The 24,486-nt window shown below is 35.4% G+C and overlaps 2 protein-coding genes and 1 long non-coding RNA gene across 6 annotated transcripts in view; 1 reads left to right on the top strand and 2 right to left on the bottom strand.

Moving 5' to 3' along the window:
- Window positions 1-18,731, bottom strand: part of LOC118262794 (RUS family member 1) — a 137,781-nt gene extending 119,050 nt beyond the window's left edge. Inside the window, exon 1 of the mRNA XM_050704418.1 lies at window positions 18,703-18,731. The gene's annotated coding sequence lies outside the window, so the exon portion shown is untranslated. The remainder of the gene's footprint in view (window positions 1-18,702) is intronic.
- The window catches only part of LOC118267698 (calcitonin gene-related peptide type 1 receptor), a 75,818-nt gene that overhangs the window by 49,824 nt on the left and 1,508 nt on the right, over window positions 1-24,486 (bottom strand). For 2 of the 4 annotated variants that reach the window (XM_050704422.1, XM_050704421.1), the window contains exons 1-3: window positions 8,414-8,599; window positions 3,756-4,015; window positions 2,105-2,237 (exon numbers count right to left, since the gene is read on the bottom strand). In XM_050704422.1, the coding sequence (XP_050560379.1) occupies window positions 2,105-2,237; window positions 3,756-3,909 (287 nt within the window). In that variant the 5' untranslated portion in view covers window positions 3,910-4,015; window positions 8,414-8,599. Of the gene's footprint in view, window positions 1-2,104; window positions 2,238-3,755; window positions 4,016-8,413; window positions 8,600-24,486 lie in introns of those variants that run through there. The other 2 variants (XM_035581837.2, XM_035581828.2) reach the window with 1 other exon arrangement.
- LOC126912426 (uncharacterized) lies at window positions 4,358-6,998 on the top strand. Its single transcript, XR_007707135.1, has 3 exons — window positions 4,358-4,683; window positions 6,205-6,360; window positions 6,857-6,998. It is a non-coding gene; the product is annotated as an uncharacterized LOC126912426 (long non-coding RNA).

Genomic DNA, 24,486 nt, shown 5'->3' with positions numbered 1-24,486 from the left:
TCTTTTAGAAAACACTTGCAGTTTTACCAAAATAAAACGTCGGTTTTTCCTTGTTCATAAACATATACCAACTTCCATTTGTTGTTCCCTAGATGGCCACACTAGGAGACAGGGATGTATTAAGTACATGGTTGTACCTACTTTGCCCCTTTTGCCAAATTTGTTAGGATACATACTTATCGTTACAGTTTTGTCAAACGAGTTGTTGTTATAACTCATTTAATTCATCATCTATTCGACTCACGTAGAAACAGAAATAGCAAATCCATTTGAGAAATCGGTCAAAAGACCTTTTCAGCATCTGTGTTACACTAATATTATAAATGTGAAAGTTTGTTTGGATTTTTGTCCGTCAATCACGCCGAAACTACTGAACGGATTTTAATAAACTTTGGTATACAAACAGGGTATGAGCTGACTATTTTATCGCCCATGATTGGATACTTTTTATTCCATAGGAACTTGGACTAAGCCGCTGGCAAAAGCTAGTGACTATATAAAATAAAAGAACTGCAGTAATCAGCTAATGTGTTTTGTTTTCTAAGCAAACATAACCTGTAACTAAGTCGTAGGTCATAAGATCCGAAGTAATTTAATCGATTCTATATTTTATTCCATTTCCATTAAGGATCATTTATCATATTCCTTCTAAAATCACAAATCTTCATTTTAAATGGACCATTTGGTTTTCCAATAGAATTTAGCAATTTCTATTAAATAAACTTGGGATCTTGAATAGCTTGATTTATTTTAAAAGATTGGGAACACTACTTGGTAGCTAGATAACTCAGATGTTATCTTCAATTTTCCTTATATTTGAACTGTACGATGTTCGGATCTAGATTTGTGGTTAAATGACGATAGAGGGTGCGGTTGAATGGTAAAGTATGGACGGTTGAATAGGCGACTCCAGTACAGAATATCACGAAGGTTATTTAAAGACTCTACTGTTTACTTTCAGAAACACTTTTATAAAATAGGTAGTGGTCGATTTTATAGAAAAAAAGTATGAATGCACCCTTGATTCCTTCGTTGGACAATAGGTGGTCCTTGAATTCCGATCCGATATATCAATGGAGCTTATTCTATTTGTGGCTAGAGTGTGCTTGCGTGGTTGACTCAGTCCAATGTTAATTAATTTGCGGACGTGTACAAACATACTTGCTCTCATATGGATATAATGCTACCATTAATCTGCTTGTCAAGTCTGAGTCGTATGTAGCTGCATCATGATTCATTTTAGGTAATAATTTAGTTTTACTTTTATTATAATATACGTTGATCCTATATCTACCAATAGTCCTAAGATTTGTGAAAGTTAAGTCAATTAACACAATTTTTGGTGTTTAATTTAGGTTCCTTTTCATTTTTATTCTTACTAAAAATTTTATTGGTGTATTGTATTTTTCTTTGACGTATTTTGTGTCTCATTGTTTCTTCTTTTGAACATATATCACATAACCTCTACTTGTGATCGATTCGGTAGTCAGAGGCTATTGAAAAGCATTTTGCCATCAACTTTCATTCAATTATTTACTATGAATAAAACGTGGACCACCTTATAATTTTTAATTAAAAATATCAATCACACTTTTATTCCACTTTCCCCATTCAACTTTATAAGGAAGATATGATCAGGGGTTGATAAAAAAATCAATGAAACCGACATTGCTTGGGAAAGGTAACTTAATGTAACAATGATTGGGCAGTGTAGCTCGGAAAATAAACGAGATTGGAAGGGGAAGAGCTCGAATTTTGCACAAAGCAGGTCGTTTAGAGCAAATGTTAGAAACGTTTATTGTAACTATATAATTATTCTTTTACTTAGAAAAAAGGTGACATTTTCTTAAGTGCTTTAAATAATATATCGTGTCCTTACAATATATTGTAGTTAGAAAATGTAGTTTTCTAAAAAGTCTAGAATTGTCACCGATAGTTAGTGAACAATCTTTACAAGTACATTTACGTGTAATACACATTTGTTTACGTTTCCTGAATGTGTCATCAATGCAGTCTGCATTGCACTGCCATACAGACGAAAATACATAATCCGTATATAGATACCTATCTGCGACGTGATAAAGTAGATAAGAGAGATACTTACGTTTTATATGCGTAGCGCTTGGGGTCAAAACCAATGATGAATTGCGGACACGGCTGGTATGCAGTGGTTGCAGCTGGGGTCTCATCCCAGCAGGCAAACCCGTCAAACGTCCTTGGGCACCTTAGTTCACTATCTGTACGAACAAAAAATAATTATTACAAAGAGTCATAAAAGTAAGTGTGGGAGAGCCATGCTAAGTGTGGGAGAGCCATGCTTCGGCACGAATGGGCCGGCTCGACCGGAGTAATACCACAGCCTCACAGAAAACCGACGTGAAACAACGCTTGCGTTGTGTTTCGTTGTGTGAGTGAGGTTACCGGAGGCCCAATTCCCCCCTTCCCAATCTTCCCCATCCCCTTAAATTCCTAACTTCCAAAAGGCCGGTAACGCACTTGTAAAGCCACTGGTGTTTCAAGTGTCTATGGGTGGCGGCGATTGCTTACCATCAGGTAATACGTCTGTTCGATTACGGCATGTCTCATAAAAAAAAAGTCATATAGCTGACCCGTCCTCGGTACAACATCTCTCCGGTGATCTTTCCTTTTTCTGTGGTTGATCTAGTGGTTCCATATACGTCAAAAATGTCCCTACACTTTTCATTAAAGGGGTACTTTTATACGTATAACAAATAACAAAATACATAAGTTGGGTTGAATGTATTTGATTTATTAGTGGGTAAAATTAAATCCAGGTGAACGATGTCCCTTTCTTTGATATTCATAAATTTACTGAAGTCGTTTAAGCTGCCTCAATAAGAATATTGTAAAGTAAAATAGTGCTCAGCATTTGTAGGTAGCGTAGTATAATAATGGAAAATGGCCATTTTTATTTTTAAGTAAAGTAATAATTATAAGCTTTGTAATACAATTTATAGCAGATTACTGGTAGAATAAATAAATAAATAAAGGAAAATAGCTAGAGATATTTACTAAAGAAATATATTTTTATAATATTATTGAATTGTGTTGACCAACAAACATATAACATTGGCGCCTCATAAATCTCATAATATCAAGCGAAAAATACAAAATAAGTCATACAACATGACAATATCTTACTACTATTCAGAGCGCAATCAAAATAAATAGTGGAATCGGTTTCTTTGCATTGACACGAGTACCTAAATTACTGAATAAATAAATATTTCGTAATCTGTCAGAACGTGTTTGAGCATAATTTTACGCACAAGATAACACGACCAAATTAAATGGATGTTTTTAAAGGCACGGTCATCTTCATGATTAGGTATATCCAGTTTTAATGATATGCAAAAATGGCGGAAATTAATCTAAAATATTTTCCAAGCGTCGAAAATTTTTGCTTGCTATTCTTCTTCTTACGAACATTACATTACTTTAAGCATAGACTACGACTAAAACAACAATCAATTTAATGAATAACAAAATATGTTGCCATATACAAAAAATAACCAAATAATATCAATTTTTTTTTGCAATGAGAGCAGATAAACTTTGTTTACTACTTAGACATGAGTAATATATAATAGACGAATTGCTTTGACGCAAAACGAAGAAGTAATGATACGCATACGAAACTCCACAAATAAATTGACGATGGACTTGCGCCAATGCCATAATTATAACAATAGGGATGTGTAAGATGTAGAACTAGTAACACAGATATCACTTACCTAAGTTTTCATCGCTAAGAATAGTGCTATGTGTGGTGTTCTCACGATAGCATTTCCTTCGCATGTTAGCGAACCACTGGTACTTCGGATCATTCCTGTAGTCAGTTTTGCCCGTAGCGTTCTGCATCATCGGCGCTGACGTTGATGTTGACATGTTTAATGACTATCGAGCATGTTATTTTAAAATATTTGCACGCCTACGTAAGTGATCTTTGAATGTAGATAGGTACACATTCTTATGTTCTCATCAACTGCAACATCTGAAACAAAAGATAAAGATAAATTCGTTTATCTTAGTTCACAGCCTTTACACTGATCGCTATTGATATATGTGGTAAGATAAAATCTTTGTTTTCAGGGTTCCACAGCGGCAAGAAAGAACGATTTACATTCTCGTCACGTCCAGCTGGCTTGTTCTGACATGTTGTAAGTTGCGTTTCTTGTCTGATGTATGTGAAAATGAAATGTTTACACAAACACATTGTGTATTGTAGTTTTACTAGAAATTCGATTAAAATTATCTTTGTGCAGACACAAACGGCTGTAAACACACATCTACTATTGATATACAAATCATGTGTGTCAGATTTCATAATAATTTGTGTTGTTTGTATAATGTACGGGATACGTGATACTCGATAGCGTGCACTTGACATATTTTTATCTTCAAACGACAAATGTACTTTGATAAAAATATCTAATGTTAATGGCAGACACCGTCAAGTCATGATTTAGTAAATAACAATGTTAATTGAAATTAAAAGTACTAATATTATAAATAAATTAATTAATTAACAAGAAAAAAGTATTGAGACTACGACGTTATTAGTCTGACAAAACTGAGTTACCAAGATAAACTACTTGGAAAATGTGTACAGGTTTAGATGCTTCTACCTGAATAAAATGTGCTCTTGTGGGAATTTATGTAGTGAGTATAAATTGTTTGATTTATGATTTTTCTTTGCCTCGTACATGTTTACTTAAATGAGTCTGAGTACGGCGGTTAGTGGCCTTTTACAGACATTGTAACGTTTTTGAGCAAATAGACTGTTTGTTATTATATGGTAGTAAAATTTTATACAGCGATTCAATTCTAGGTATAAAAAAAAATAAGTAGTCAGTTTCAGGTCAAATCGTAATGAAAACCTACTTAATAGGAAGAATTGCAGTGAAGTTTAGGACGTTATTTAATTATACAATATAATAATTATTTTATAGCATAGTTACTTGAATATTGGCGTTATGTTCTGAGTCCCTAATAATTAATAATAATAGCCTGCACTAGTCAGATCCGAATTAGACTTTAGAGCAGTTTGTATGACGTTCAAGACCCAAAATAGGGAGATGCTGGGTTGAAACCAATCCAGATTCGATTTCACGTGTCCCGTATTTCCCAATTGGATAACCCTATCATGCTGGTCTTTGTCTTATTAGACGAATAATAGGATATATTATTATCATCAGTGGTCTTCTACTAACTGGAACGTACCACGTTAAACTTTACTTTCAATTAGTGAGATACGAGTGATTCATCCCAGAAGCAAGAATCATGGCGAACTAGGGTTTATAACAAAAACGTAAACCGCGTTATACGTATAATGATAGTTTTATTGCCCAGGTGTTAGTATTATGTGGTATTCAAAAATAATAGTAAAGGTACCTACGGACAGTTATAATTTTACAACACTGACTCAGTTTCAATACGGTGTGTATTCACGTATTGTATAGATTTGTATAACCGGATCACGCTGCTTGATCATGAAAGTGATCAAGCTTATGCATGATCATTTATTTGTTTAGTTTTAGAACTATATTGGTTCTCCAAAATAAATGTTTAATAGATTTTGTTAAATATTTTCTGCAATCAGAGTTATCGGTTTGAGCTAATATAAGATGTAGGTATGCAAGGTTTGGGAGAGCACAACTCGAGTTGACGATTGATTGATGCGTCTGTCGGTTATCGATATTGATAGAATTGAAATAAAAAGTATGATATATTACTGCAAGTAGCATGAATTAAATTAATATTGTTGTTGTTATTCTTTAAAGATTTGAGTAATCTGTGCCATTCACTGCAATGACACAGATTATTCTACTATTACTGTGCTGTTTCTCGTGAACTTTTCCCAAATAGTTATATTGGCGTTGCGTTGGTATTGAGTTCTAACATCTTACAATTTTAAATGGAACGGTTTTCATCTGCCTGCCAGTAGTACTAGTAATTCCTATGTTCGTATACATATACGAACATAGGAATTACTAGTACCTTATTCAACATTAAAATTATGATTAAAGACCAACCACTACTAATAGACATCGATGGTAAATATGATTTTACTGCAGAAAGGACATAACATACTAGATGAGCATGGCCCCAACCCAGCAATTATCTTGTTATTTAAATTTGAACTTTAAACCGTAATATATTATGTTGTATGATATATTTCAGAACTTCAATAAAAACACTGACGGTGGGTGGCCGGCACGCGGCCCTCTAGAGTCGTAAGCACAGCTGGCAGTTAACGGTAGCCACAATTCGAAACCACGCTGTGCCCGAGCCGTACCGGGACCGTGCCTGTTATGCGTTTTGACCTTCATATTTCAGGTACCGCACATCATTTCTTAAATTACTGGTTTCTAATCAAAACAATAGGCATGTTTCCTACTAGTCAAATTCAATACTTTTTTCGAAACGTCAAAAACGATCTTTTCCATGAACTTTGTATGAAATACTATATTATGACGTCATATGTTTTTGACGTCAAATAGCAGACTTATTTCTAGAAATTTAGCTAGAAAAAATCGAAAATTAATTAGTTCATCAAATTCATGAATGAGAGTGTGATTATTTTTGAATATTTTTTTTTGTAAAGAAAAGTTGTAATCATTTGTTATTGACCCAGTCATCATCCCTATTGTGAGCTTCATGGAACAAATGAAAGATAGAAAAGTACATTTAAATTCACTTCTAATTATAAGAGAGTTCATCAACCTTTTGTACATGAACAAGCAGATCATTCCTGTGTCGAAGTGGTAATGAATAGTGCAATTAAAATAATGGTTTTATACATTTTTTATAAATCTATTTCTGTTGTGTACAGCGTGTTACTTGGCGGTAAAACTGTGGGAACGCGCAGGTCTGGTAAAGCCAGTGAAGACAAACTGCGGTATTTGTGGGATCGCTTTTACACGATGTATTCTTGAATATATTAATACGTATACATGTAAGTATGTTACACCAATTTCAAATAAACTGTAGATAAATAGAAGCATGAAGTATTTTTAGGGTACACCATTTACAGTTACATTAGTTACAAATGTAAACATTTGCAGCATCTGTTGTACAGTGAGCGACCTTATCTCTCTTACAGGCTGCCTTAGAAGATAATGTACAGTTTGAGCTGAATTTTTGAGATATTGGAATTGTATACGTAAATTTTGTTAAGCTTTAAGTCGGTAAACAAGCAGACGGATCACCTGATGGTAAGCAATCGCCGCCGCCCATGGATACCCGAAATACCAGTTACCAGTGCGTTGGCGGCCATTTTGGGGTTAGGAATTTAAGGGTTGTTGGGGAATCGGGGTTGGGAATATTGGGAAGGGGGGTAATTGGGCCTCGGTAACTTCACTCACACAACAAAATACAACGCAAGCGTTGTTTTACGTCGGTTTTCTGTAAAGCCGTGGTATCACTCCGGTCGAGTCGGCCCATTCGTGCAACATGAAAACATGTCTCTGACTCTGTCAACTCTGGAAACTGTATTTATATTGTTAACTATAGTAGATAGATCTAGTAAGTATATAGTACAGTTAGTTCATATATAATACTAGCAACTTCCGCGCGGTTTCATCCGCACTGCTCGGTTTCTATTGATTGTGGCGTGATGATTTATAGCCTATAACCTTCCTCGATAAATGCCCTATTCAACACAAAAATAACTATTCAAATCAGACCAGTGGTTCCTGAGATTAGCGCGTTCAAACAAACAAACTCTTCAGCTTTATAATATTAAGTATAGATTTTCAGACAGCCTCAATAAGAAAAACACATTAAGTACCTACTGGCAAACAAAGGTATATTGTACTGTATTTTATGTTCGCTTAATTAATTTCTTTGTTACTTGTCTAAAAACAATGTTGCGTACGTAAGCCAACGTGGTGTGAAGATAAGTAAGGAAATTATACCTTTAATATTTCATAGCTAATCCGGACAATTAATCATAGCGGCTGCACGGTAAGATGTGAACATAATGTTTCTGAACCCGTATGTTTATTATGGCCACGTAAATTATATTAAGTAACTGTATTTTGTAAAGATTAATTATTATAAAGAACAATATTGTTTTAGGCAATATCACAATATATTACCTCTTTTTTGCAGATTGATAGAGTTAGAATTCAATTAACTGTACCGTAACTGATTAAAGACTAGCCGGCTAATACTACCCAACACAATCGCGAAGAAATTTTAAATAGAAGGCCTAAAAGTGTTATATGTACTTACCTACTAATCTGGCTATAACTATGACTTAATATAATAAGTATGCATTTGCGTTGTCGAACATATAATGGGCTCGGTTTTTGGAGATTGTCGCTTTCCAAAGACCTTATGTAAGTATTATTATGCAAGTAAGTAAATAAATATAAATGTTTCGTACCTATGTATATCTGTTGTGTTTGATGGTTACTTCTTGCTTGCACTGAATACCTCTTTATACTATATTTAGACGTTACTTTTGCGATAAAATACTATTTCCAGGTGCAATACAAAAACCACTTTAATAATACTGAATACTATAAATATAAAAGATTTCCGTTGCAAAGATAAGTGTTACCGATAATGAAGTAATAAGTAAAGGCAATGTTCGTTCCTAATCGTCACGTTGCGTCCGCCATCAATGTTATAATCCCAATTATCTCGCTATCTCGACATTAATCCTCGTCTGAAGTACGATTACACAAAAAATCTTCTCTATACAAGTAAAACTTTACTACGAGATTAGCTAATAAAATATTGATTCCCTCTAAAGTCCCTCCTCTGATTTATACGACGATAAATATGACGAACATCGATATTCTTCATCTTAAATGATGGTTCTAAAAGGAGCAAATTCTGTAACGTATAAATTGGGAAACACAAACAAACTGAATGAAATGGAAATATATATTACGTTGCTGATACAATACTGTAGGAAGTGAGATAGGTAACTGTTAAATACAAGTTATTTGTTTATTTAACATTCGACGTTGTGTTTTAGGAGGTAATGTTGAATTTATTTGTGTCATCCAGAGTGTAGCTTGTAATGCTTATAATACTGAATTTCACACAAAACGCGGTAGGTATGACAAGTCATTGTTATTTATTAGGAAGGTAAAGCGCAATTTATGTTGAAGGTACTTGGAAAAAGAAATATTTCTGATATTTTCTCTAGAGTTTAAGCAAAGGAGTAGTCGTTGTATACTCACTTAAAGAAAGTACCATGGTCTTCAACACACGATACTTACCAAAAAATGTTATGATGTATATTTATCGCATGCTATACAAGGCAATACACTATAGACGCTGAATGACATATTTTTTGCAATGTTACAAAACAGTAAAATCATATAAACAACCTTATCTATTCACTTTATACAAGGGGTGCCCCTTACAGGTGTTGAAGGTGGCCACCGCATTGATTTTAGTGAGGTAAATATCCCACGCTCCCTAGTCTTTTATACCCAAAAAGCTAGGCGCCATTTGAAGATTTCCCCCGTCATCAAAAAAAAGGATGTTTAATGCTAAAGTAAAATTACTACAACGATTTGCCAAACAAATTCAAAACGTGCTCGTTTCTAGATTAATGTATTAAGTCAATAACAAAATTGACATCTTAAATGTGACCAGTCAACATCTGATGAATTTTGTCTGACAGATGTTCAGCAGTGTTTCCGGCTGTCCTGTCAACATTTCAGGTCCACGAAATTAACGCAAATAGGCAGCATTTCATTTCGTAGTTAGCTTGACAGTTGACGGTGATCGTAGTCATAATATACCGTACTGACATTGTTTACTTAAATGCCAGGCTTGAGAATTATGGTAAACCCTTTCATAGTGGGCCATAGTCCATCAACGACGTTAGTCGACTCATACCTTCTTTCAATCTATACTAATATTATAAAGCTAAAGAGTTTGTTTGTTTGAACGCGCTAATCTCAGGAACTACTGGTCCGATTTAAATAATTCTTTTTGTGGTGGATAGCGCATTTATCGAGGAAGGTTATAGGCTATATAACATCACGCTACGATTAATAGGAACCGAGCAGAGCGGGTGAAACCGCGCGGAAGTAGCTAGTCGTATATATGTATAAAACTATCACTTCTTAATGCCTTTATACATATAAAAAGACTCCTTGCTTAATGCATATATCTACAGCTCTATAGACAGTTACTTACCTGGTGCACGCTTAGTTGAGCCACCAATCTGACGGCGCGACCAGCTCAGACACCAGTACTTAGAGATCCATCTTGTTCTGTCGCATTGTTGTATGCATCGTATGGTGTCTATTTTGGTAGTTTACGGACATTCATCCCGTCTGTATGGAGTTCCGGTGTAATATAGTCCTAAGTATATGAAGTTTGGACTCCTCAGGTTTAATATTTCTCTAATGCGTAGAGTGATAGAAAGTCTTGATATGTTACTTTATTCTGTGTTGTACAGCATCTCAGTACTCAGCAGTACTATTGATTAGCGCTATAATTCTTTTTTATCGCCACGATGCCTGCAACCGCTGCCGCTCCGCTCAACAGACATCGCATACCTAAGTCAACGGCCCAGCTATAATTCCCGCTTAAATGTAGACAGCTGTGTCCTTCATCCCAGTTTGAGTGTTATTGTTGATTCAGCATTAAAGTCTGTGACGTATAGCTAATAATATAGAGTACAGACTTGTTTGCAGGTGTGTTTTAAGATCTGAGGTAATTGTTAGTACATTGCATTAATATAGAAATAGCTGAATTGAACTTTGTGCTTTATCGAAAGTTTTCACGTTTTACTATAGTAATTACTCCAATATCTGTTAAATTTGATGCCAAGGTTCGATTGAGTCAGAAAAGTATTGAGCTCAAGCTTTTTGTGGGGAAAAGATACCTACAGAAGGCGGCTAGTTTTCGGGATGATATATTCGGGAATGTTGGATACTTACATCATTTAAACCATTCCTCTGACTACTAACATTACATATAAAGAGGTTCCAGCTGAGGAAACCCGTGAGAAACACTCCGGGCGTGCCACCGTAAGTGCGGATCTGCAGACGGCGAGTAGGGGTAGCTCACCGCCCGAACAGATCCAGACTCGTACGTACGGCGCGTCGCGATCCGCGCGCGTCTCAAAGAGCCATCAGACCACCACAGATGGAGCTCAGTAGGGCAGATGCCTGATCTGGAGCTGCAGACTACCTATCGGGTTTACCGGGGCTCGGGCTCCGGAAAAGCAGGAGTAGAAACGGTGTGGTTTTTAGTCAGTAAGAGTCTGACACTCCCTCTCGCCTCGACCAAGAAGGGAGAACTCATTGGATGATTTTCACCCCTCAAAAAAAGCTGTGAAAACTCCTCCTTCACAAGGTTTTACAGAGTTTGAGATACAATAACACAAAAGGTAGGTAAATAATTTAATTTCCTCACCATAGTTCCCAGAATGGCTTAAAATAATCAGAATGAAGATAAAACAGACAAACAAACTTATTCAATTTGTATTATTTGCGTATTAATTTCGAACACACAACAAATAAAAACTTGACATTCGATTAATTGATACTGGAAATGGAAAATCTGATTGTTAATTTGCCGAGTTTACTTGTTTCTTCATGTTGACTGCGGACTTTTAAATAAAAAATCTAATCCTTGCATATTCTGTAGCTTTATGTTTTTAATTTTCTAAAACTACTGAGAAAACCAAGCTTTTTTTTTAAAGGGATAAATCATTCAATCTCTTCTCCCGCATTTGGCGAAGCAAGAGGGAGTTTTAGACTCTTACTGACTAAAAACCACCCCGTTCCTACTTCTACTTTGGAGTCTGAGTCTCGGTAAACCCTAGGTAGTCAGTGGCTCCAAATCAGGCATCACCCCTACTGGGCCCATCTGAGGCGGTCTGATGGGTGAAAACCAAGCATGGAAGTCCAATTATGTCAAAATCTTATTAAAATATACCACACACTAGACGAAGCGCTCGTGTCGTGTGTTATCGAGGTCATCACTCCTTTTTTAACACCCATATAAAAATAATATTTATGAGAGCTATATATAGCTAAACATGGGAAATATCATGGCGAATATCTCATTTAACCACCCCCTTGGGTCTTTTAGTAAACATTAAGCTAATACCGTGGTTCAACTAAAGTGTATCGTAAACGGAGATTATGTTAACAACAACATATTATAAAAATCAGCCGGTTTAGTTAATCTAGATTCTTTGTTCGTCTTAAAGCAAATACATACGTATTTGTTTGTCTTAGCTCGTTTATTATGTTGTTAATTATTATGTTATCGGCTTACTCACGTAATGTTTTGACGAGGAACTCGACTAGTTTCAAGCAATCATGAGCAGCATTTCGCGACACACGACGCGGCGATTGTCACGCTGCTACTGTTATGTTGTTATCTAAGGCGGCATTTGAAATATGGCAGCAGCGTTCTTAGGTAATAATCCTTAGTCCTTTTCTTCAGGTACGTTTCCAGATTATGTGCTATGGTACGTTGCTGTGGATGCGTTTAGCTTCCGCCAATCATATTCATTGGTACACATAGCATAGCACTGGTGGAAATGGACTCAGCATAGCTATGTTTTTTAGAAGGAAAGATGCGTGCTATAGTTGGCTGTCATACTATCGATAAATCGCATACTCAAGCTGCGCATTTTCCTTGCACAGCTACATAGTTTAGTAATAATAGTTGAAACAGTCACATAGTTTTATAGCTTAGCTGCATCTTCGTAGCATAGTTACATAGCACATCTCTTATAGAAAAGCATCCTTAACGTATTCCTGCGTAGAGATTATAGTAAACTCACACCGTTATCTAGAGGAGGCTCATAGTCTAGCTCTGAGCTGTCGTGAGTTGTTGATGATGTTTAAACACCAAACACCGTTCAATTTAAACTGGACGTCATATTCAATTGTAGCTCTTGCAAACACGTTGCGTTGAATTTTAATAATAGCTTATGTATTGAATCAATTAAATAACAAAGTGTATTTAAAATATAATTTTGGCTTAATTATTTTCGGTTTCAAGAATAAAAATATACTTACAAAGACAACTTTATAAATTGTATTTGGGTAGTCTGGTAACATATTAAATAAGTTTAACGTCAAACCATATTTTTAGGTGAATATTTTCGTTTAAAATATTTGTGGTTACTTTACGTAAAATAAGGCCTTTGTTACACAGTAGTAATATAAACCTATTTACTAAACACCTCACTGAAAAAGCTTTAATTATTAGTACGTGCGTGTAAAATACAAAAAGTTAATTGCTTTTCCAAAACAGGTTTGTTAATGTTTCGCTTTATTTATCATTCATTTATCTGGCTGTATAGAATACTTTCAGACGTCTCTTTATATAAAAATCAATTGCTGTTGGTTAGTCTTGCTAAAACTCGAGAACGGCTGGACCGATTTGGCAAATTTTGGTATTGAATTATTTGTGGAAGTCTACGGAAGGTTTAAAAGGTGAGAAAACAATGTTTGAGACGGTACAAAGTTTGCCGAGTCAGTTAGTATTTGAATATATTCTTGTACAAAAATAATTACGTAAAGAATATGTATAGTGAGAGTCTGATATAAATTGGGATTAATGACTTGATAATACTTATTTAAGAGAATATGAAAATAGAACAACATTCGAAACGCCTAAAGAATTTAATTCATCACGGAACAAATAGACAGTTAATTAATTAATAAAATAATTTAATCTTGAAAGGTTAATCTTAAACTTGACAGTGTCTGTTCTTGAAAAAAAGGGTTTTGATTGACGGACAGATTAGCAGGCGGACACTGGGATCCCTTTTCCTATTGTTAGTGAAAAAAGGACTGTAAAAAGTGAGGCCATGGGTTTTCTGTTAACATGGGTAAGAGTACCGCATCGAATAACAACCTAAGACGATTGACGTTAATCGAATCGTGTCTGTCAGCCCCGCTTTAGCAAGACAGAGCGTTTGTCTGCATTTAATAGGTTATTAAGGAACCTTGTTTCTATAAATGTGTTCTTTTAAAGTTTTAACATTTTTTTCATCCATAGTGCATGTTGGCATTACTGTTGAACCTTAATCTATAAGTAAGTTCAAAGTGAATAGATTTGTCTATTTTTGGTTTATTATTTATTTACAATTATTTTAAAAATCGTATTGTATATGATAGGTCTACCGGTAATTAAAAAAAAAATTACACAGCCTTTACCTCCTTTGCGTATCAAAATTCGTATATAATCAAAAATCTCGTAAGTTAAAAATTAACTAAAAAATCACGTTTTGCTCACGTATATTTATGGAGAAAAGCTCTACTAGTTTCGAGTCACAGAGGGCCTCTTTTCTCTGTTTAAGTTATTTTGTAGGTCTCACGATAGTTATTATAAAAATAAGTCAAAATTAACTTATAACATGTAATGGTTTACAATACCTTACAGGGTTAAAAGAAAATGCAAAATAAGAGCTTAATTTAAATTATAAACGTAGTCTTCTCCCATGGGGTAAGCAGGCTTATACCATAATGTACAACATCTTCCATAAATTCCGGTAATAGAGGCATGCCGATCGAAAAGTTGGCTTAATTATAAGCCTAAAAAGCTGTAAAGAGGCTTACGTGGATAAATATTATAAGTCCCGAAACTTTGTGTGATTTTCGTAGAGCTACGGCATACGAAAGTGACCGAGATTGTTTAATTTGTGTTTCATGAGCAAGTAATGTTTTTTTCTTTTACTTTTAATTGTTTTTTAATTCTATAGATTACTCGTAATACTGTTTTGTTTAATATAAAGGATTACTGATGGACTTCATATACACAAATGGTAGTAAAATACAGTTAGTTTCATGCTGATTCATAACACACACGCAGGTGTGACTTGACCCCTAAAACGAGTTTCGAATATCTTTTTAAAAACTCGTCCCTGTTCTTGGCTTTCCCAACCCTTCTGAGTTTTGGGGTCCTTGTTGAAGGGGTAATATCGAAACCATATTTACTAACATTCAGCTGTTCACCTGTTGGTCCGTGTTGGTCAGTCTGTCTGACTGTATTTAAGAGCCCATACAACAAACATTTTGCTAAATTTTACTTATGGTGTCTTCGCCTTTTCTTGATTTGTACTTGGTCAGTTTTTTTTTTAAAACGTTGCCCCACACTAGTATTTGCTCTTGCGTCTTGGGTGCGGTAACAAACACACAAGTTTACACACATAACACCCAGACCCAAAACAACATTGGTGGATCACACAATGAGTTGTTCTGTGCGGGAATTGAACCCGCTACACGTTGTACGGCAGCCAGTTAACCAGGCACCGCGCCAACCGTGCAGTCAAATGATTTGGAGGTTTTAGAAACAAGGACTGAGATAATACTTTTTTTATGTTAAATGGGCCGTTTCAACGTTTGGCTGCTATCTCGCCTGATGGTAAGTGATGATGCGGCCTATGATGGAGCACGTCTGCCCATAAGCAATAATTATGCACTATTATTATGTAGGGCTGTAATTCGTGTTAATCTGCATTTAATTATATTGACAGACCATTTTGATTGATTGATTGTCTTGCAAATTATCCAAATGACAAAGCAGTTGAGTTTAATGTGATCCACAGGTATTCAAAATTGGAATATTAGGGTTTGTAAACAGATTATAAATTCTTTATGCTTACAACTAATAGTGGTGATGACGGGGTATGAAAATTATAAATCTATTAAGACCATCAATACCGTTAGGCAATGAAAAAAATTTTAGACAAGTACTTTTTTCTTTAGAAGTAGGTATAAGAAAATAATATCTACTGATATAAAATGAATCAAAGTTTAGTAATCAAACTAAATCAACTAAACTTTGATTCATCATATCTCAGTATTTTTTTTAGTAAATACATCATTTCCATGCACAAAACGTACCTAGAAGTCACGTCACGCGATATTTTAAATCAATATATCCTTGAAAGTAGTCTCCGTAAGAAAAAAAAATCTACAAAATGGACATTAAAATAAAAATTAGTCGTCTAGTAATTCATATTCTTGATAGTTGTGAAAAACATCTGTTGCTTTCGTGTTTGCGTGTTAGAAAGTTAATTTATATTATAAAACTTGTGTGTTGTTACTTACAAGGATTTAATTAACTAATACGCTGTGTTTGCTATCGATTTTTCCTGTTGTATGTATGTATCAGTTTGGAGAAAATTTTATCCGAAAGGAAATTCACTCGATCAACGAGGCAGAATAACCTCGTTGATCGGTCGCAAGTGCGATTACCGGACAAGGGGTCTCGGTTCGATTCCCGGGTCGGGCAAAGTATTATTTGGCACTTTTCGGCTTTTCGAAAGTTTTCAGTGATAGCACGGGCTTGGAATTGTGCCCAGTATATATCAATGGGCTCACCCCCTATTACATGGGACTAAAACACAAATGGGCAAAGAGGGTGTACATTGTATAGCGGTATTACCTGCCGTAATGTACATCTCTGCCTTCCCCTTCGAGGATAAAAGGGGTGACGTTAAAGTTGTCGTTGCGGAAATTATTATTGAACTAATTTATTAGTCTATAATATGTTGTTTTCAGCACTTGAAACAGATCACCTGATTGAAAAAGAGAAAGTATTTTGTTTTGTTCATTATGTTTTGTTTTCCTTTGGCGTGTGTGAGAGTGACAGAGAATAGGAACGGAGACCTGTGAATTACTGAAGTGTGTGATGACTTGTTCGCATTCCGTTCAAGCCACACATCAACCCTTTTACCATAATTAATTATAATAGTTTCCCTGCGGTAGCTGTCGTAATACGGCTACCAAACCCGAGGATCTTTGGTAAGATTCCTTAGTCTAAACACGTTAGTGTAGCCACGATAAAGTTTTGTTCTAAAATTCTTGCTTATGTTGATGATGGTTGCGGATTTTTATCATTATCTAAGTGTGGGTGAGTCATGCTTCGGTACGAATGAGCCGGCTCGGCCGGAGTGATACCACGGCCTCACAGAAAACCGATGTGAAACAACGGTTGCGTTATGTTTCGTTGTGTGAGTGAGGTTATCGGAGGCCCAATCCCCCCTTTCCAATTTTCCCAATCCCTGACTCCCCAGGCGTCCCTTATATTCTTAACCCCCAAAAGGCCAGCAAAGCTCTTGTAATGTCTCTGGTGTTTCAAGTGTCCATGGACGGCGGCGATTACTTACCATCATGTAATAATCCGTCGTCAGTATGTGGTGATCCGTCTGTTGGTTAACCGGCTTGTTCCATAAAAAAATACTTTATGGTTGATATTGAAAAGGTCTTCCTTCAGTTGACTCGCAGTATATGATCATCACGCTCTTCGTTTTATATTCGTCTACTGCCAGCTACTTTATGGATAATATCATTCTATCTTACTGGCGGTCGTCCCACGCTAATTTAGCCAAAATCACTTAGCAACGGTATTTGTTTTAAACAAATTCGTAGGAAGATGCCATTATACACATTTACGTATAATACAAACATATACAGACATGGAGCGCTTAATGATACTGATTGCCTCTCAAATCGTACTTAACCTTTCCTAAAATTCAAGTGCTGTAACGTAATTGTTTCCAATTTTGGAAAAATCTTTTACCTTTATTAACTCGCATATCTACTGAGCAATTATTGATAAAAATAAGACTCGTGTCTTCTTCGTACAAATCCTTATCGTTAATTGGTGTGGAAGTGGAAGATTTAAAAAATATAAAATACACTCGATAGAAAGGAACAAATAAAAAATAATGAATGACAAAGCGTTTGTGTCATGAAAAAATACATAAACTAGCTACTGGAGGCTATAAAAATCGTATAACTTGAAAGCATGGCTTACTTTATTGTACTAACACAGAGACAGTTTTATTTTCAAGCTAAGATTTTCTGAAACTACCTAGTGTTGTACTGTTTCTAGCCTCTATATGCACGGGAATAGACGTGACTTAATTATTCTTAAATTTTACTGATTATTTACTGATTGTTTTACTTCATACTGCTGTTGTGGATGGGTTTTACCGGCTCGCGAGTTTGATTATCCAATTTTCTTACCATTTATAATGGTCATGTTTGGATTGGTTTCTCCATCAACTAGTAGTTAATTAAAGTTTTTGTTACATTTTTTTTAATTCTAATAACTGTTATTTGTTGCATATTTTATTATAACTTGATACAACATGGTAACAGCATCTTGTGGTATGTACCTGCGAAAAGACTTCAGACACAGAACCATCCATTTGTAAAATACCTTGAAGCTTACCCAAATATTACCTGCTTGAGTATCAACTCCAAGATCAACCAAGGATCATGTGCTTTGTATTCAAATATCTAACGTCTACGCTAAAAACTAAATTTTAGTATTCATAATGAAAATATTAAGTGGTCGCCTGCTTTGAAAGTAGGTCCCGGGTGAGAATGGGCATTGGGATATTATTCGGTTAGGTATCCCAAAATGTTTCAACAATAACATGGAGTCTGTTTATGCAGTTGACTCATGATTTGTTACAAAAGATTCAAGACCATTTAACCTGCTCCTACAGGGCATAACAGGTGTAGTCTTACATATCAAGTATTGAACTCATTATCAATACTTTCATATATAAAGCTGAAGAGTTATTTAGTTTTTTTCTCCGAAACTACTGGTTCGAATTAAATACAACTTTTTGCGTTCGATAAGCAATTTATTACAATGCTATAATAGGGTGTTTAGTTATGAAAGGCAGGAATGTCATCACCAACATCACCTTTATACCTAATGCGCTCTAACAAGGTGCGGCTGACAGATTCAGTAACGTTTCGTATCACTCTTAAAAGTTGCTGCAATTTAAAAATTATGCCTTAATATTTTAGCTGTATCACATTCGTATTATGTTAAATCATTCGGATGCGTAGTTAATTAAATTAAAACGAACCGGAATGTTCAAGTATTCAATTAAAATCTAATGCAATGAAAAATAAAGTAAAGTGTTATGCGTATAACGTAAAGCCATAGTCGTGTTTAGTGATGGGATGTACGGCTACGATGGATAGGTAGTCGATGTTTTTTTAGAATAAAAAACGAAAATCGTGCGTCGTTCAATTATCATTCTTAAAAAACCTTTAAGTATGTGGGTAAATCCACTGTAGACGCGGCTCTCTCTGCCCAAACCACAGTGACATTATCTGAGCAGAAATATGTAGTAGGCATTTTTCTAGACATTTCCGGCGCCATTGATAATGCGTGGTGGTACTTAATCTAACATATACAAACTAATATATCCTTGTTTTCTTCACGGTTCTGTAAAACTGTAACTCTGAAACACCTCAGGGCTCGGTCATAAAATATTTATTTTGACAAGTATATACACGTAGTTAGACTGCACAACTAAATAACACACACATTTAATAAAAAAAATCAAGAGAATTAAATGTATGCTACGAGTATCGATAGCGATAAAAAATTAAATTTTTCTAATGTCCATCCTAAAGAGAGACGTCAACGTCATACTGGCATCTGTCAGCCGCACCTTGTTGTAGCGCACAGGGTATAGTAATCCTACTTTTAAGTCATAATGAAATAACAATGTAAACAGAACAGACAGAGCGAATGTCAAATTATGACTTTTTGGACATAACTGACGCACGCACGCCAATGACGTTTCGTTACATCTAATCACTAACGTTCAAACACGAAATAATGATTAGAATATGCATTCCTTATAATATATATTAAAAAAAAACTAATAGTATGTATTAAAACCAAATTCATATTAAAATCCGTACACATTACATTAACAAAACTTTTTTTATTGATGACTTGCTTTGTTCCTTGTGCAAGCGTACTAAGAAACGCAGATGGTCGCGATAAATACAGAAAATAGGCCTTGGGTTTTTTAATTATTTTTATTTCCTAATTTTTATCCGCAAGTTTATCAGAATAATAAATTAAGTAATCAAGGGACTTATTTTCATTGCATAATTTTGATTAATTTACATTTCTTGCACATTGATGAAATTAATTGGGACAGGATCTGACATTGTCATTTATAGTAGTAGGAAAGCAGCTTGTGATTTCTCCTTTTCTTTAACTAACACAACAACTTGTGAATTGTGTATATACTTTAACATAACTTACCTACATGGACAATAAAGCATTATAGATATCTGACTTCTACTTAATCCCCAAGGAATAACAGTCCTCATATACTATCACAATGCGACTGGCACTATTCTATGTAACCATTTCCACGATTATTCTCGGTTCTATTTTACGAATCGAACTCTATGTTAGTTCACATGAATAAAACATTACAGACGTACATATTTTCCTTTCGAGATTAAAAAAGCCCGAAAATATATAAGTTCACTATTAGTAATATTAATTTAGGTACTTTTAATAGAAAACCTTCGTCACTTATAATATTAAAATGAGAATAAAGAATAGGTACAAAATTGCTTTAGGTAGCTAAGTAGTAGCTAATCTTAAAATATTTACGAGCTTTAGTGGTTAAACTGACAGAATTTAAGTCAGATTTTTTTTTAGGTTGTAAGTACAGGCAATTTGTAACGTCTGCTCAATTTAGATAACTTGTGAAAAGTAAAACTAATGTTCATCAGTTTCTTTTCCCTTTCCATTTTTTTTATTAGTTAAGGAACCTTAAAGACTAATGATCTCAAGTTTTCTTTAGTTCTTGAGTTTAACCCCTCATTGGTTAAAGTTGGTTGTAAGTAGGGCTATAATTATATTTTTTCAGTTTAAAATTCCCAGTGGAGTGGCTAGGATTAAGGTTATTAGGCTCACTTTATTACGTGGAACGAATTACATAGCTGGGAAAAATATTTTTAGATACCTAGTCTACAGTAAGCCGAGTCCTAATTTTGTAGGAAATACCGTTATGAGCAGATTATGCTGGTTTTGAATTACGTTTTAATAGGAGTTTCAAAAAAAAAAAATTGTGCCCATAGTTGTATTCTATGTTTTTATGGGATTGGAAACAAACAAACAGACGTATCACCCCAAATGGTAAGTCATCAGCGCTGTTCATGTTGTTGTTGTCGCGTCTTTAATGATTTTCTGAGAAAAGTAATGGTTTTTTTGTGAAAAACCTGCTATACATTAAGTAAGTCAGTTTCCGTTTGTGACTGATTCTGAAGTAGTACAGGTATTGGAAACACCAAAAAGTACAAAAGGCAATGAAGTGCATTATAGGAACAAGAGCAAGTAGTCCCCTGGATCTCACATCCAAGTTTTCTTATTCTTAGGAAACAAGGAAAAATATTGGGGTTTGTACGCGCCTACGCAATACCAGTGAGCAAAAGTACTATGAAATTGTCGTACGTTGACAACAGAAAATAACCTATAGACTGACTGACTAACAATGGGTTTAACATGTCATGTCACCAAGCTGATGTGGTACGTATGCATGGAATATATTGTAAGCGTTTTTGTTACTGTACCTAAATTACATATAAATGAAATACCTAATAGCTACCAAGACTTCCCATATTTTGTGATTACGAATAATATTAAAACGTAGGTATTTTAATTATAGTACTATTAGAATAAGACGTGTAGCGAAGGCAGAACATTCGTCACCACCCCTACTCGAGATTGTGCAAATTCCCGCTTTTTAAAGGGAACTCCTTTAGTAGTAATAGTCCAGCAATGAGCTGTCTGTGATATGGTTGGTGTTGAACTATGTCTAAGTACCATTCATCATCTTCTCAGTTAGGTATGCGATGTTATGAGTTAGAAGAACTCTTAGATCCCTATCGTCTAACCATTACCCAGGCTATCAGATTCGGCCTAGTTTAACGGGCAGGAGTAGGAATGGGGTGGTTTTTAGACTAAGAGTCGACACTAGAGTCATTCCACCCTGGCTACCAGATTCAGTAATTAGATCGTAGAGTTTCTGAATTTCAAAATGTAAACTCCGTTCACAATCACAAAGGACAAACGTATTACCTCTTACACGACTTTCTATTCATGTTTTTGTAATAAATATTTTCGCTTCTAAGATGACGACATTGCAAAGTACGAGCTAATGAATACAAAGACTTCCTTGACATTATCAGAGCTTTGTACACACATACGTGGGTTGTACAAAATCCTACACATGAGCTGACAACGATGTAATGAAGCTTTTTTTGTCAGTTATTTATATATATTTTTTGAACTTTGAAGAAGGACAGGTTTTTATACCCTTAAACAGAACTGATACATTATTCAATTGCGATACTTAGAATAAAAATACACGTCCGCCAATCAAATAAGAACTCTAATGTCGTCTGTTACAGGGATAAAGTTATCTGTGCTACTTCAATTTCATTAGATCGAAATAAGTTACTTTGAACAAATTGCTCTATCCTGCAAATTATTTGAACACACTACCTAGATGGTGTTGAAGTAATGAAGCCACTTTGAATTGCTGTCCAAATCCTTGTAGATATCCTAATTAAGTGTTGGGTAACATGTAGACCTTGGTAGAAAGAATACAATTTCAGTTTTCTAAAATAAAACAACAATAACATAGGACGTCACAAGATTTTATTAAGGACTCAAACTTCTGAATTATTTATACAATCTCGTAATAGTTCCGCGTAATTTCCCTAGATAGAGTTGTAATTAATTTATGGCACGTGTTGATATTTGTTTATTTCAATTAAAATAACTACTTATCTGCCAGTCGTGGTTTGCGAATTCCAGGTATGATACTGGTTTTGCATATTATGGAGCAAGTCAGTAAGAATTCTCGTAATTAATTACATACAAGTTAATTTTCAATTAAAAACGTGTTACCTAGAATTTGAATAAAACGAAAGATAAACAGTCATAAAATACTTTTAATTTATATTTACTTATAAGCAGTTAAGAACATTAAAAGAAAATTTCTTTTTGTACTATTTTGTCTGGCAAATGGTCCGCTAGGACCGTAACTATACCTGTAACCTTAACCTTGAGACAATAAAACCTAAATTAGAACCAAATTCCTTACAATTTAGATAGCGGTGAGTCTTAATAATTATACACATAATTCAGTTTCGAATAACACTTGCCTACATTATTATAATTTATTGTTACTAGAACAGTCTTACCCACAGGTCTTATGTATAACCAAAATTTCGTTGTATTAGTAATTTATGTATATAATAGGTACAACATTTTGTAGCGGGTTGCCTTAACACGTTAAGTGCGGAACAGGGTCTATAACACCTCGTCTATGTCGCACTTGTAGTGCGGCGAGGAAAACATGACTTCTCTGTCGTGCGAAGGCTGTAATTTCTATTTGAATTAGAATTAGGCGGTGGGGCTTAATAGACCTCGTACCGCCACAATGGCTGGTTTACGATAGGGTTCAAAACGTCTCGTAGCGCAGTTAATGGTCAGTATAGCAAAAACAGTGTCGCAGGGAACGTGTTAAGTAAGCAATGAATACAACGTGCTACCTGTCATATGAAATGCTATATGGTGCTAAAGGACTCGATGCGATTTGATACGATGCAACACTACTCGCGAAAACTGTCGTACGTAATTTGTTTTAGGTATCCATCATCAGTGGATATGACGGTTCTTAGGTAGATACCTCGTCGCAAGTCAGGTCGCTCTCGTCACTCGTATTAGGATTTCACGTGACTATCTATTTCATAATTATTTCGTAGGTGGCCTTATTAATACGTATTTATAACAGAATATTTGTCTGTCTTGGATTTACCTCAACGTCATTCACACAGTTCATTGGTTCATTTATAAGATGTCATTGTCAGATTTACTCAAAATGGAGAAATAAAACTTCCACGCGAAGACCGACATCCGCGCGGACGGAGTCGCGGGCGGAAGCTAGTGCTACATAATTGTCAGCATGGTGCGATGTGTATAGTGGAACATAACATGATTATTCGTTTGTTACATGGCTCAGTATCTATTCTCAGGTTGACAATGTCTTATTAAGATTATCTTTAAAAAAAAATCTCAGTACTAGGAATTATTCTTGATAGTATGTTAATAGACTCGCCTCATATTTAACCGACTTCCCAAAAAGCGGAGGTACTCAAATCGGCCGGTTTGATTTTTTATAGCATTTTTCCTATTATAATGTATAACGCCTCACAACGTAATGAATGAAAAAAATATGAGACACGTATATTCAATAATATGTGCAATTGTGCATCTCTTCATTTATAGGGATTTGGTAACCTACTAAAGGTCTCAGCACACATATGGGATCGGAAAGGGATCGTCACCGTATCGCCTCGAGCCGTTCAGAATGGTTTGTATTAAACTCCCTACTGCAACGCACACTAATCGGAATAATAACGTAATCGCCTCGCCTCGGAACAGGCTCCGAACTTGAATTCCCGCGCTTACGGCTCATCGTCCCCGCGCTTACGTTTCTCCGTCCCCGCGCTTACGTCTCTCCGTCCCCGCGCTTACGTCTCTCCGTACCCGAGCTCACATCCTTTCGTCCACGCTTGGATTTTGTCAAGGCCCCCAGGTCAGCCAGGGGGCGGCGAGGCGTAAGCGCGGTGTCGCCTAGCCGTAGCCGAGTTGACGTAC

The sequence above is a fragment of the Spodoptera frugiperda genome, chromosome 25 (genome assembly GCF_023101765.2).
Source record: "Spodoptera frugiperda isolate SF20-4 chromosome 25, AGI-APGP_CSIRO_Sfru_2.0, whole genome shotgun sequence".
Lineage (NCBI taxonomy): Eukaryota > Metazoa > Arthropoda > Insecta > Lepidoptera > Noctuidae > Spodoptera > Spodoptera frugiperda.
The sequence above is the reverse complement of the archived record's forward strand: the minus strand, read 5'-3'. Positions and strand labels throughout refer to the sequence as shown.